General features: G+C 48.6%; 1 protein-coding gene across 2 annotated transcripts in view; it reads left to right on the forward strand.

Annotated features, from left to right (window-relative positions):
* Positions 1-10,152: 10,152 nt before the first annotated feature.
* The window catches only part of DNAH7 (dynein axonemal heavy chain 7), a 78,346-nt gene continuing 74,037 nt past the window's right edge, over positions 10,153-14,461 (forward strand). The window contains exons 1-4 of one of the 2 annotated variants that reach the window (XM_032965426.2): positions 10,153-10,589; positions 11,485-11,541; positions 12,504-12,603; positions 13,520-13,700. In XM_032965426.2, the coding sequence (XP_032821317.2) occupies positions 10,260-10,589; positions 11,485-11,541; positions 12,504-12,603; positions 13,520-13,700 (668 nt within the window). In that variant the 5' untranslated portion in view covers positions 10,153-10,259. The remainder of the gene's footprint in view (positions 10,590-11,484; positions 11,542-12,503; positions 12,604-13,519; positions 13,701-14,461) is intronic. The other variant, XM_032965427.2, reaches the window with a different exon arrangement.

Here is a 14,461-nt window from a genome sequence, read left to right on the forward strand (position 1 = left end):
ACAGTGAGGGAAACAAGTATCTGATCCCCTGCTGATTTTGTACGTTTGCGCACTGACAAAGAAATGATCAGTCTATAATTTTAATGGTAGGTTTATTTGAACAGTGAGAGACAGAATAACAACAAAAAAAATCCTGAAAAACGCATGTCAAAAATGTTATAAATTGATTTGCATTTTAATGAGGGAAATAAGTATTTGACCCCTCTGCAAAACATGACTTAGTACTTGGTGGCAAAACCCTTGTTGGCAATCACAGAGGTCAGACGTTTCTTGTAGTTGGCCACCAGGTTTGCACATATCTCAGGAGGGATTTTGTCCCACTCCTCTTTGCAGATCTTCTCCAAGTCATTAAGATTTCGAGGCTGACGTTTGGCAACTCGAACCTTCAGCTCCCTCCACAGATTTTCTATGGGATTAAGGTCTGAAGACTGGCTAGGCCACTCCAGGACCTTAATGTGCTTCTTCTTGAGCCACTCTTTTGTTGCCTTGGCCGTGTGTTTTGGGTCATTGTCATGCTGGAATACCCATCCACGACCCATGTTCAATGCCCTGGCTGAGGGAAGGAGGTTCTCACCCAAGATTTGACGGTACATGACCCTGTCCATCGTCCCTTTGATGCGGTGAAGTTGTCCTGTCCCCTTAGCAGAAAAACACCCCCAAAGCATAATATTTCCACCTCCATGTTTGACGGTGGGGATGGTGTTCTTGGGGTCAAAGGCAGCATTCCTCCTCCAAACAGCGAGTTGAGTTGATGCCAAAGAGCTTCATTTTGGTCTCATCTGACCACAACACTTTCACCCAGTTGTCCTCTGAATCATTCAGATGTTCATTGGCGAACTTCAAACGGGCATGTATATGTGCTTTCTTAAGCAGGGGGACCTTGCGGGCGCTGCAGGATTTCAGTCCTTCACGGCGTAGTGTTACTAATTGTTTTCTTGGTGACTATGGTCTCAGCTGCCTTGAGATCATTGACAAGATCCTCCCGTGTAGTTCTGGGCTGATTCCTCACCGTTCTCATGATCATTGCAACTCCACGAGGTGAGATCTTGCATGGAGCCCCAAGCCGAGGGAGATTGACAGTTCTCTTGTGTTTCTTCCATTTTTTGAATGATCGCACCAACTGTTATCACCTTCTCACCAAGCTGCTTGGCAATGGTCGTGTAGCCCATTCCAGCCTTGTGTAGGTCTACAATCTTGTCCCTGACATCCTTGGAGAGCTCTTTGGTCTTGGCCATGGTGGAGAGTTTGGAATCTGATTGATTGATTCTGTGGACAGGTGCCTTTTATACAGGTAACGAGCTAAGATTAGGAGCACTCCCTTTAAGAGTGTGCTCAAAATCTCAGCTCGTTACCTGTATAGAAGACACCTGGGAGCCAGAAATCTTTCTGATTGAGAGGGGGTCAAATAATTATTTCCCTAATTAAAATGCAAATCAATTTATATTTTTACATACGTTTTTCTGGATTTTTTTGTTGTTCTGTCTCTCACTGTTCAAATAAACCTACCATTAAAATTATAGATTGATCATTTCTTTGTCAGTGGGCAAACGTACAAAATCAGCAGGGGATCAAATACTTTTTTCCCTCGCTGTACGCGCCACACACAGCAAACACATAAAGGCACGTTTTAGAAACAGTTTAAATCAATAACTCGGGGAGAGTCTACACTCCATATGAATACCACAGCCAGACAAAGACACATTTGAATGGTGAATACCACTGGTTCGTATTGATTGTTTAGAATGTAGCAGTTATGCGAGTGAGTTGAATGAGAGATGTAAATAAATTGAGACTGGTGGTGTGTTTGAGCATGTCTAGGTAGATCATTGCACCATGTTAAGGGGCCGTCCATAAATGACGTCACGCATCTGGGGGGGGGGGGGGGTGGGGTCAGACCAGACATTTGTGCCGATGTGTGACGAGGGGGGCTTTGAGAAATGTGACGTCACATCAAAATCCGAAACTTTAAATAAATGTAGACAACAGGTTCTACATAATTAAATATACTTTTTAATAAGTGTTTTCTCCTACAACATCAGAGTGCAGCGCCACATTACGCACTACAATGACAATAGTTTAACGCGATTTGAAGCATATATTTGTTGGGGGGGGGCAGAGCTTTGTGACGTCATTTGATGGGGGGGGGTCTGACTTTTTGTGACGCCGTGTGACGGTGGAGGGTGGGGGGTCAAAAAACGTCCAAAATCGCATGACGTCATTTATGGACGGCCCCTTAGTGGTTGACAGAAAACTATGTATTTCACAGTTATCAGAACTATATGTATGTTGAGCTGCTTTCGCACAGTACGTCGACAACCGTGCTGATCGGAGTTGAAGCTGCATTTAAACATGATGACCTGGCCAAGGTCTATGATACCATTAGTAGGCTGGGGCTCTGGGTTCTTCGTGCTTTCTGAGTCCCTGACTCTGCTCACGATCATTAAAGACAGGCCAAGGTAAAGCTACATGGCCGGGAGTCAGAACCATTCCCTGTTCACCTTGGGGGTGCGACAGGGATGTCCTCTGTCTCCTACATTATTTAGCATTTTTGGACCACGTAGTTCGAGAAGCTGGTATAGATACAATGGGAGGCTGATCGATGCCCGGTTGCAGTCGAGGGATGGCTCCCTATTGGCCAACCATGTTATGTAATGCTGATGATCTGGTGATTGCTCCTCAGAGGAGGAGTTGGAGGCGCTTCTGCTGGAACTGAATCCTGTCAGCCTTACCATCAGCTCCACCAAAACTTAGCACCTGTCTGGGTATTTTGTGCCATCAAAAACTCCACCCCCTCAAATCCCCATTAGTGATGGGGCAGTTGTGGAGAGAATGGAGAAGTTTCCTACCTGGGCAGTGTGCTTATGACCAGCTTCGGTTTGGCAGCAGAGGTCTCACTCCGAATCAGTCGAGCGGCATTATCTTTTCATCGGCAGCGTAGCGCTGTGTGGAAGCTTCCTGATCTGTCGCTCCACACGAAGCTTCGGGTCCTCTCGGTCACGGTCCCTTCTCTACACTTGAGAAATGTGGACCCCCCCCTAATGGATCATCTTCACCTGTTTGAAATATTTAGACTGGCCTGCCTACGATCCATCCTGGGTTTAACCAGGCTGGATTATGTGAGGAGCTCACAAATGCTTGAAAGACCTGGATTCAGTCCCATCGGTGAGCTACTCCGGTAGGCAAGGCTGCGTTGGCTGGGTCATGGAGCCCGCATGCCCAGCCACCGCATGCCCAAGCAGCTTTTGTTCAGCCGGATAGAGGAGGCTAAACGGACGTGGGACAGGATAGAGAAGAGATGGAGTGATGTGGCACGATAGGATGTGGAGCTGAGTGGACTTGCCGATGACCGGTACCAGCGGTGTCAAGATCGGCCTCTGTGGAGGAGGCTCGTGAAGGATGCTGCTGGGCAGTCGTCCTCCAGCAACAACGGAGGGCGGAGGAGCGACACTCACAACGAGTGGAGCGCTGGGTGGCTAAAACACAGCAAGTTGGCACAGTAAGGGGCACAGGTGGTGCATCGACCAGTCATCTTAGTCGACCCGTGGCACCTGGGTCTGCCCTTTGACCTCCTGCTAGCGGGCGTTCGACGCTTCACGTGGCCTCAACGTGCACATCAGGGACGTGCGGTCAGGGGAGGCAGAGCCTCACCTGTCATACTCCAATGAAAATAGCTGTTACCAAAAGTAAAAAAAAGAAAAGTCAAAATCGCCAAATTTGCGGAGCTCCGCTGAAAATACCGGAAAAGACAAGAGGTGAGGCAGCGACGAGCTCAGCCTCCCCTCTGATTGCGGAACCCCTCAGTAACTGGATGGAGCGCGGGCAATAAGCGCGTGCCTGTTACTATCTCAGTATGTGACCAATGTAATGTTTGTAGACCCCTTCATTTCATGTCCTCGCCTTCCATACTCCAGGTAACTTATTTCACGTATGTGTATAAAGATATTTAGGCTCGCTGGTCTCGTCATGAAACTGCAATGAAAAAGCACCAGGGGAGGCAGCTATGACATCTGCCTCACTGAGGGGGACGTGTCTAACACGCCCCCCTCAGTGAGGCCACGCCCCCCTCTGTGTGAATCTGGCTCGGACACTTGCCAGTGCCACCCCAGCCATTGACCTCACCGCACGTCACTGGTGCACATAGCCTGGCACAAGCGCCGTGGTAACGTCACTGCCACTTAGTGGCGAATGGCGGTTGTTGTGTGTTGTGATCTGCAGTGTGGTGAGTGTGTGGATGAGTGTGTTGTTATCTTCAGTGTGGTGAGTGAGTGGGTGAGTGAGTGAGTAGGTGAGTGTGTTGTGACTGCAGCGTAGCGAGTGGGTGAGTGAGTGGGAGAGTGAGTGGGTGAGTAGGTGAGTGTGCTGTGATCTGCAGTGTGGTGAGTGGGTGAGTGAGTGGGTAAGTGAGTGGGAGAGTAGGTGAGTGAGTGAGTGGGTGAGTAGGTGAGTGTGTTGTGATCTGCAGTGTGGTGAGTAGGTGAGTGTGTCGTCATCTGCAGCGTGGTGAGTGGGTGAGTGAGTGGGTGAGTAGGTGAGTGTGTTGTGATCTGCAGCGTGGTGAGTGGGTGAGTGAGTGGGTGAATAGGTGAGTGTGTTGTGATCTGCAGTGTGGTGAGTGGGTGAGTGTGTTGTGATCTGCAGTGTGGTGAGTGGGTGAGTGAGTGGGTGAGTAGGTGAGTGTGTCGTCATCTGCAGTGTGGTGAGTGGGTAAGTGAGTGGGAGAGTAGGTGAGTGTGTTGTGATCTGCAGTGTGGTGAGTGTGTGAGTGAGTGGGTGATTAGGTGAGTGTGTTGTCATCTGCAGCGTGGTGAGTGGGTGAGTGAGTGGGTGAGTGTGTTGTGATCTGCAGTGTAGTGAGTGGGTGGGTGAGTGGGAGAGTAGGTGAGAGAGTGGGTGAGTGAGTGAGTGGGTGAGTAGGTGAGTGTATTTTGATCTGCAGTGTGGTGAGTGTGTGAGTGGGTGAGTAGGTGAGTGTGTTGTGATCTGCAGCGTGGTGAGTGGGTGAGTGAGTGGGTGAGCAGGTGAGTGTATTTTGATCTGCAGTGTGGTGAGTGTGTGAGTGGGTGAGTAGGTGAGTGTTGTGATCTGCAGTGTGGTGAGTGAGTGAGTGGGTGAGTAGGTGAGTGTGTTGTGATCTGCAGTGTGGTGAGTGAGTGGGTGAGTGAGTGGGTGAGTAGGTGAGTGTGTTGTCATCTGCAGTGTGGGTGAGTGAGTGGGTGAGTAGGTGAGTGTGTCGTCATCTGCAGTGTGGTGAGTGGGTAAGTGAGTGGGAGAGTAGGTGAGTGTGTTGTGATCTGCAGTGTGGTGAGTGTGTGAGTGAGTGGGAGAGTGAGTGGGTGATTAGGTGAGTGTGTTGTCATCTGCAGCGTGGTGAGTGGGTGAGTGAGTGGGTGAGTGTGTTGTGATCTGCAGTGTAGTGAGTGGGTGGGTGAGTGGGAGAGTAGGTGAGAGAGTGGGTGAGTGAGTGAGTGGGTGAGTAGGTGAGTGTATTTTGATCTGCAGTGTGGTGAGTGTGTGAGTGGGTGAGTAGGTGAGTGTGTTGTGATCTGCAGCGTGGTGAGTGGGTGAGCAGGTGAGTGTATTTTGATCTGCAGTGTGGTGAGTGTGTGAGTGGGTGAGTAGGTGAGTGTGTTGTGATCTGCAGTGTGGTGAGTGAGTGAGTGGGTGAGTAGGTGAGTGTGTTGTGATCTGCAGTGTGGTGAGTGAGTGGGTGAGTAGGTGAGTGTGTTGTCATCTGCAGTGTGGTGAGTGGGTGAGTGAGTGGGTGAGTAGGTGAGTGTGTTGTGATCTCCAGCGTGGTGAGTGGGTGAGTGGGTGAGTAGGTGAGTGTGTTGTGATCTCCAGCGTGGTGAGTGGGTGAGTGAGTGGGTGAGTAGGTGAGTGTGTTGTGATCTGCAGTGTGGTGAGTGGGTGAGTGTGTTGTGATCTCCAGCGTGGTGAGTGGGTGAGTGGGTGAGTAGGTGAGTGTGTTGTGATCTCCAGCGTGGTCAGTGAGTGAGTGAGTGGGTGAGTAGGTGAGTGTGTTGTGATCTGCAGTGTGGTGAGTGAGTGGGTGAGTAGGTGAGTGTGTTGTAATCTGCAGTGTGGTGAGTGGGTGAGTGAGTGGGTGAGTAGGTGAGTGTGTTGTGATCTGCAGTGTGGTGAGTGGGTGAGTGAGTGGGTGAGTGTATTGTGATCTGCAGTGTGGTGAGTGGGTGAGTGAGTGGGTGAGTAGGTGAGTAGGTGAGTGTGTTGTGATCTGCAGTGTGGTGAGTGGGTGAGTAGGTGAGTAGGTGAGTGTGTTGTGATCTGCAGTGTGGTGAGTGGGTGGGAGAGTGGGTGAGTAGGTGAGTGTGTTTTGATCTGCAGTGTGGTGAGTGGGTGAGTGAGTGGGTGAATAGGTGAGTGTGTTGTGATCTGCAGTGTTGTGAGTGGGTGAGTGAGTGGGTGAGTGGGTGAGTGTATTTTGATCTGCAGTGTGGTGAGTGGGTGGGTGAGTGGGAGTGTAGGTGAGAGAGTGGGTGAGTGAGTGAGTGGGTGAGTAGGTGAGTGTGTTGTGATCTGCAGTGTAGTGAGTGGGTGGGTGAGTGGGAGAGTAGGTGAGAGAGTGGGTGAGTGAATGAGTGGGTGAGTGTGTTGTGATCTGCAGCGTGGTGAGTGGGTGAGTGAGTGGGTGAGCAGGTGAGTGTATTTTGATCTGCAGTGTGGGGAGTGTGTGAGTGTGTGAGTGGGTGAGTAGGCGAGTGTGTTGTGATCTGCAGTGTGGTGAGTGAGTGAGTGGGTGAGTAGGTGAGTGTGTTGTGATCTGCAGTGTGGTGAGTGAGTGGGTGAGTGGGTGAGTAGGTGAGTGTGTTGTGATCTGCAGTGTGGTGAGTGGGTGAGTGAGTGGGTGAGTAGGTGAGTGTGTTGTGATCTGCAGTGTGGTGAGTGAGTGGGTGAGTAGGTGAGTAGGTGAGTGTGTTGTGATCTCCAGCGTGGTGAGTGGGTGAGTGAGTGGGTGAGTAGGTGAGTGTGTTGTGATCTCCAGCGTGGTGAGTGGGTGAGTGAGTGGGTGAGTAGGTGAGTGTGTTGTGATCTGCAGTGTGGTGAGTGGGTGAGTGAGTGGGTGAGTAGGTGAGTGTGTTGTGATCTCCAGCGTGGTGAGTGAGTGAGTGGGTGAGTAGGTGAGTGTGTTGTGATCTGCAGTGTGGTGAGTGAGTGGGTGAGTAGGTGAGTGTGTTGTGATCCGCAGTGTGGTGAGTGGGTGAGTGAGTGGGTGAGTAGGTGAGTGTGTTGTGATCTCCAGCATGGCGAGTGAGTGGGTGAGTAGGTGAGTGTGTTGTGATCTCCAGCGTGGTGAGTGGGTGAGTGAGTGGGTGAGTAGGTGAGTGTATTGTGATCTGCAGTGTGGTGAGTGGGTGAGTGAGTGGGTGAGTAGGTGAGTAGGTGAGTGTGTTGTGATCTGCAGTGTGGTGAGTGGGTGAGTAGGTGAGTGTGTTGTGATCTGCAGTGTGGTGAGTGGGTGGGAGAGTGGGTGAGTAGGTGAAAGGGTGAGTGGGTGAGTGAGTGGGTGAATAGGTGAGTGTGTTGTGATCTGCAGTGTGGTGAGTGAGTGGGAGAGTGGGTGAGTAGGTGAGTGTGTTGTGATCTGCAGTGTGGTGAGTGGGTGAGTGAGTGGGTGAGTAGGTGAGTGTGTTGTGATCTCCAGCGTGGTGAGTGGGTGAGTGAGTGGGTGAATAGGTGAGTGTGTTGTGATCTGCAGTGTGGTGAGTGGGTGAGTGGGTGAGTGAGTAGGTGAGTGTGTTGTGATCTCCAGCGTGGTGAGTGGGTGAGTGAGTGGGTGAATAGGTGAGTGTGTTGTGATCTGCAGTGTGGTGAGTGGGTGAGTGGGTGAGTGAGTAGGTGAGTGTGTTGTGATCTGCAGTGTGGTGAGTGGGTGAGTGAGTGGGTGAGTAGGTGAGTGTGTTGTGATCTGCAGTGTGGTGAGTGGGTGAGTGAGTGGGTGAGTAGGTGAGTGTGTTGTGATCTGCAGTGTGGTGAGTGGGTGAGTGGGTGAGTGAGTTGGTGAGTAGGTGAGTGTGTTGTGATCTGCAGTGTGGTGAGTGGGTGAGAGAGTGGATGAGTAGGTGAGTGTGTTGTGATCTGCAGTGTGGTGAGTGGGTGAGTGAGTGGGTGAGTAGGTGAGTGTGTTGTGATCTCCAGCGTGGTGAGTGAGTGGGTGAATAGGTGAGTGTGTTGTGATCTGCAGTGTGGTGAGTGGGTGAGTGAGTGGGTGAGTAGGTGAGTGTGTTGTGATCTCCAGCGTGGTGAGTGGGTGAGTGAGTGGGTGAGTAGGTGAGTGTGTTGTGATCTCCAGCTTGGTGAGTGGGTGAGGGAGTGGGTGAGTAGGTGAGTGTGTTGTGATCTCCAGCGTGGTGAGTGGGTGAGTGGGTGAGTGAGTGGGTGAGTAGGTGAGTGTGTTGTGATCTCCAGCGTGGTGGTTGAATTTTCTCGCATCGTCTCTTTCCCCAAGATTTGAAAAGTGCTCTCTGTTGCTGGCCACGCTTTGTGCCTTTGGTGCCTCTGGTGCCTCTGTACTCAGCACATGAGTTTAAAATAAACGTGACCCTGTGTGGCATGACAAATACGCGTCTAGTGTTGACATAGCTTTGCGCTGCGACACTTCAGGAATATTAGCACAATAATAATTCCATATTATATAACGCTTTTCATTAATGATCTCAAGGCGCTGTACAGGACACGGCAGCTGCAGATACTCGGCATACACATAATTATATTATAAATACATTTTAAGAATCCATTTAGTACATATATTTTGTGTGTTTACGACCAATGACGACATGCTGACTATCATCGATTATTACATCCTGCAAAATGAAGTAAATTCACCAAACTTGTGTATCTAATTGTTGCCCATTTGCTGGAACGACCATGGTGCATTATTTAGATAAAGGGAGCCGTCCATAAATGACGTCATGCGATTTTGGACGATTTTTGACCCCCCCCCCTCGTCACACGGCGTCACAAAAAGTCAGACCCCCCCTCAAGTATGACGTCACAAAGCTCTGCCCCCCCCCAAAATGAAAATATAAAAAATGCTTCAAATCGCTTTAAACTATTGTCATTGTAGTGCGTATTTAATGTGGCGCTGCACTCGTAGGAAAAAGCATTTATTTTAAAAGTCTATTTAATAAAGTAGAACGTGTTGTCTATATTTAAAGTTGCGCATTTTGATGTGACGTCACATTTTTCAAACCCCCTCGTCACACATCCTCACAAATCTTTGACCCCCCCCCCCCCCCAGGTGCGTGACGTCATTTATGGACGGTCCCATACTTGCGTATGGGTTTTGCTTCATTTACACTAACTTTATCGGAAAGTAATCTCTCTAGAACAGAAAGTGTTATAATCATAAGCGCATTTTCCGAGCATAGCTCACTGAGCTAACAAGATATTTTTTTAAAAAAAATAGCTTGTTAGCTCAATTACAGACATTAAACAACAAAAAAACACTTGATAATATCAGCAATTATGTTTCTAAAATTAGAACTTTAGTGATCTTAATGGTCAGGTTACATGAGGACAGAGATGGGAGATGCCCATAGACAACACTTTGGTGGTTGACGAACCTTTGAGGCATCTCCATATAAATGCTTTTGCTCCAAATTGAGTGCGAAATCTGAGCACTATGAATCGACAAATCAGACACGTTTAAGGTGAATCACTTTAAATTTTGATTTAAAGCTTTTGTCACTGCAGGGATTCATATTCTTGGTTCTTTCGGTAAAGTCATCACGTAGAAGGGAAACAATAAAAAATAAAACAAAATTCTCACAACGTTTCGACTGCAACACAAGCAGTCACTATCAGGTGTGAAAACCACATCAAGAAAATTAGAAGGGAAAAAAACGCCACTTTTTAAAATTTTCTTGCTGTGGTTTTCACACCTGATGATGATTGCTTATGTTGCAGTCGAAACGTCGTGAGAATTTTATTGGTTTATATTTTATTATTTTATTATTTCCCTTCTACGTGACTTTACCGAAAGAACCAATAATGTGAATTTTATTGTGTTATTTTATTTTATCAATTTATTATTGTATTCTCATTCTACGTGACTTTACCGAAAGAACCAAAGAAGAATGTGAATCACTTTGTGTTCAGATGACATTTGGTGCTATTGTTATAGTACTATTGTCATGGCATTTGGTGCTATTGTTATAGTACTATTGTTTAGACATGTGGTACTATGATGAAAAATAAGAATAGGTTTTACCCTTTCTGGCGATAAAACAGGTGTCAAGATGTTCAAACACCAAATAGATACTCTTTATATCGTCAGCATTGATTATTATTCGAGTTACGACCGTGGCTTTTTAGCCAATGACCCCTTCATTGCCCTGAACTCTGACCAAGGGCCAGGCCAGGCGAGGCCTCGATGCGTTGCCACCGGCAACCACGGGAGGGACGCGGGGGAGGGGTGGCCACGCGGGACCGGAGCGACGCCGCTGATTGGGCGCTCGTTGGCCCTGGCAACGCGAGGCGTCGTTGAGGCTCGGGGGTGGACCCCAACCACCACCACGACCACCACGACGACGACCCTCAGAGGCTGCGGGGGCATCGCGGACATGCAGGTCGGTGGTTGTTGCCACCTCGCTCTCACCACTCCTCCTCTCTCACTCTCTCGCTGACACCCAGTGGAGCTACGCTTGTTTGTTTGCTTGCTGCGGTTTGCGTGCTCGCGGTTTTTTTTATTTTTGTAACCAAATCACGCCGGGAAGTTAACGCGCTCACTACCACCACCACCACCATCACCGACAACAATAAAAAAAGGTCTGGGTTTGTTGTCGCGTAGCCCACGGCAACCGTTCGCCGGTTTTAAGACGCGATGAGAGAAGTGATTTGCGATTATCTGCGTCTCGATGAGTGTCGTTGTGCGTCACGGCGATAAGAGTTGTGCGTGCGTCTCGCTCGGTGAAGGGGTGGTTGTCTCGTCGTGTCTCAGTGATTCAAAGTCAAAGCGATTTCCTGCTCAAATTAGTAAAGAGACATGCGCTCATTTCCTGGTTGTGGCCCCGAGCCATTGGTTGAAAATTCCACATTCCTATGCCAGGGGTAAGTCTATTCATAGGGCAAACCAACTGTTGACTTCCCCCACACAGAGTTGTATTTATTTTATCCACCTCGGAGGCATAATGGGCTGAGACAATCCCCGGCCAGGATTATGAACTCGCAACTTTCCGATTGTGAGCCGCTCGCGTTTACCACCGGACCCAACCTTTTCCGAGATGTGGCTGGTGATGTGTTCCGTGGGTTTAGTGATGTCTCACGGTGGGCAGTCTCTCCCTCTCTCTCTCTGCCATGTGCATCTGGGTGCACGCGGGACACGGCACTCTGGGGACACGGACACGTGTGTCCCTTGTCACACGGGGATATGGAAGCACCACCACGCCAGCCTGCGGCGTATCCCAGGGGCGAATCGTCGCTGCAAGCGTTTTACGCGATTGTGCTGCGCTGTTGATCCCGCAGACTCTTGAGGGCCGAGTGGACAACACGGCCGTCAAACTCCTTCCCCAGCTGCCACAGGTAGCCCGATTTACCTGTCGGTTCTTTGGTTCTTTCGGTAAAGTCACGTAGGTATAAAAGAAAATAAATCACGACGTTTCGGGCGCAACACAAGCGTCCAGGTGGGAAAGCATGGTCTGTTTTAAAACAGTCTGCCTCAGCAGCAGACCATGCTTTCCCACATTGCACCTGTTTTATTGCACGTGTGTGCTTGTTAGATGTGTGTGGTATCTGTGGGATATCTGTGTATGTGTAGCGGTTAGCGCGCTGCGCTACGAACCCGGCAACCCGAGTTCGATCCCCACTCACAGCCAACACCAGTGGCAATTATCTGAACCGGTCCTGGGTTTCCCCTAGGCCGACTCAGCCTCAAATTTAGTAACTAGTGCAGTGTGTAAACATCGCCACTTGGGAGACCCACCCACTCGTGTGCCATTCCAGCCTTCATAGTTGCTCGCTAACAGCACTTGCCCGAACAGTCTATTAAAGTCTGTACGGGGGAGCTTTATCTTTGTTTTGGATTGTATCTGTGCATGTGGTATTGCACCTGTGTGTGTGTGTATTGTACCTGTGGGGCCGTCCATAAATGACGTCACGCACCTGGGGTGAGGGGGGGGGGTCCGACATTTGTGACGATGTGTGACGAGGGGGGGGGGGTTCAGAAATGTGACGTCACATAAAAATGCGCAACTTTAAATAAATATAGACAACACGTTCTACTTAATTAAATAGACTTTTTAATAAAATGTTTTCTCCTACAACATCAGAGTGCAGCGCCACATTAAATACGCACTACAATGACAATAGTTTAAAGCGATTTGAAGAATTTTTTTTTGGGGGGGGGGGGCAGAGCTTTGTGACGTCATATTTGAGGGGGGGGGTCTGACTTTTTGTGACGCCGTGTGACGACGGGGGGGGGTCAAAAATCGTCCAAAAATCGCGTGACGTCATTTATGGGCGGCCCCTGTGTGTGTGTTGGTCAGGTTCGCACGAAGCCTATTTGGCAAGATTCGGCTCCGTCCTTTCAGCTGCCCGACGATGCTGCAGCTGCTGCTGCTGTGTGCGGTAAGAATGGACGTCTAGGTAAGGCCAGCTGCTGCTGTGATTCCGTTTTTACTCTTAACGGCTCCTTTATTAGCAATTGCCACTAAAATCATGAATGTTCAACTCTTCTGGGATTCATTTGGAAGGACACTTACTTAACATTATAAAAATACATATATCGGTATGCTTGTCTGATGGTTTATTTTCTGTCCATTCGATATATTTTCAAGGTTGTAAAATGTTGCCAGTGCACTGATGGGTTTGTTTTAAACAGCGATAGAGCGGTGGGAGCTGTGAGCTTGGTGTGTGATGGGGGAGAATAATTATGATTCTGCTGAGAGTGAGGCTGGAGGTGGTGGTGGTGTGAATTGTGATGGTGATCTTGATAAATTACGATGTTGGTGATAAGAATGATGTACACTTTTACCAGATGTTGAAGTAAAAGTGTTCAGGTTGTGCATACAAAGGTTTGCCATTAACATTTCTGAATTGATATATGGTTTCACACTGTAGTATTTAAGTAAACAGCAGATATTTACTTAAAGCTTTCGTGACTGCAGGAATTAATATTCTTTGGGTCTTTCGGTAAAGTCACGTAGATAGAACAATAAAATAATAAAAATAAAGTGAATAAAAAAATAAGAAAAATATCACGACATTTCGATCGCAACAGTACCCTATGTTTTTTTTCTAGTTTTATGTAAACCTTGTTCACAGAGAGAGTGTTTGCTATAAAGCATCTGGCAGTTCACAAGCTTTGTTTTAAGCAAGCCTCATTTTGCTGATGAGAGACTGAATGTCAAGAGTGTTCTTGAAAATATTTACTCCCAGAAGACTGTCGTGGTGTCTGATATTTGTACTTTGTTGGGTTATATAACCTGAAAGCCACATCATTTAAGGTCAATATGTCTTCGCACTAAGCTAGAGGTAATTGAAAGTTTGTTTAACACTGCAGAGCACGCAGACTCGGGGAGGCTTGGGACTTTCCGCGAGGGTCAGGACTGGGTCCTCTCGCCGGCATCTGGCAGCAGCAGGAGACGCATACGCCAAGGCAAACAGGAAAAGCTGCGCTTAATCTCTTCCCAGTCACGTGACAACCGAGAACGCTTCCGCACCACCCTCGTCAAAATCCTCACGTAATTATAGCGACGGTGACCCCTAATTTGTGTACAACACACGCGAGTTGCATCTCAGAACACTGTAGAATTTGTAACGTGGACGGTTTTCGCACCGACACGCCGGAAACCACAAACAAGCGGAAAGGCAGTCATATTCGGTGCCAACCATTGCCAAAGCTCTGCCATCCTACGTTTGGCTAGCTCCTTTAATGAGTGTTTACACATGTGGGAGGAAACAGACGTACCCGGAGAAAACCCACAAGTGCAGATGAAAGAAAATTAATCGAATTGCTGTACTGCCTTACCCTTTCAAGCCAAGGAGATGGTGACCTTGATGCCCATGGGGTAGGGGAAGTTTTGCAAATGTAAGTGAACCATCAGCCCTCAGTGCCACAGTGCGGGACTACAGGTCATGTGCATACTCACCTGTCCATCGCCTAGGCTGCCACCGCGTTGCCTGGTACTGCCTCTCTTGCCTCAACCACTGTGGTTTAAGTAGCCTGTGCTATGTTACGATGTGAGCCAAAGTTGGCCGAGTGGCTCAGCGGTATTGTTAGCAGCTGTTAATAAGAAAGTTAAGAGTTCAAATCTTGAGTGGGGTTGACTCAGCCCATCATCCCTATGGGCTCAATAAAATATGTACCAGTTTGTGGTGAAGTCAGCTGTCAGAATATGGGATTTCCACTCCTGGCTCAGGGCTGTAAACAAGAGATGAGCACCGCCTCAATGCTCATCTGAAAAGCAAATCACTATAACTTGTGGAACGTATCCACCAGGGT

The sequence above is a fragment of the Petromyzon marinus genome, chromosome 34 (genome assembly GCF_048934315.1).
Source record: "Petromyzon marinus isolate PM22_M1 ecotype Great Lakes invasive population chromosome 34, UKy_Petmar_22M1.pri1.0, whole genome shotgun sequence".
Taxonomy (NCBI): Eukaryota; Metazoa; Chordata; class Hyperoartia; order Petromyzontiformes; family Petromyzontidae; genus Petromyzon; species Petromyzon marinus.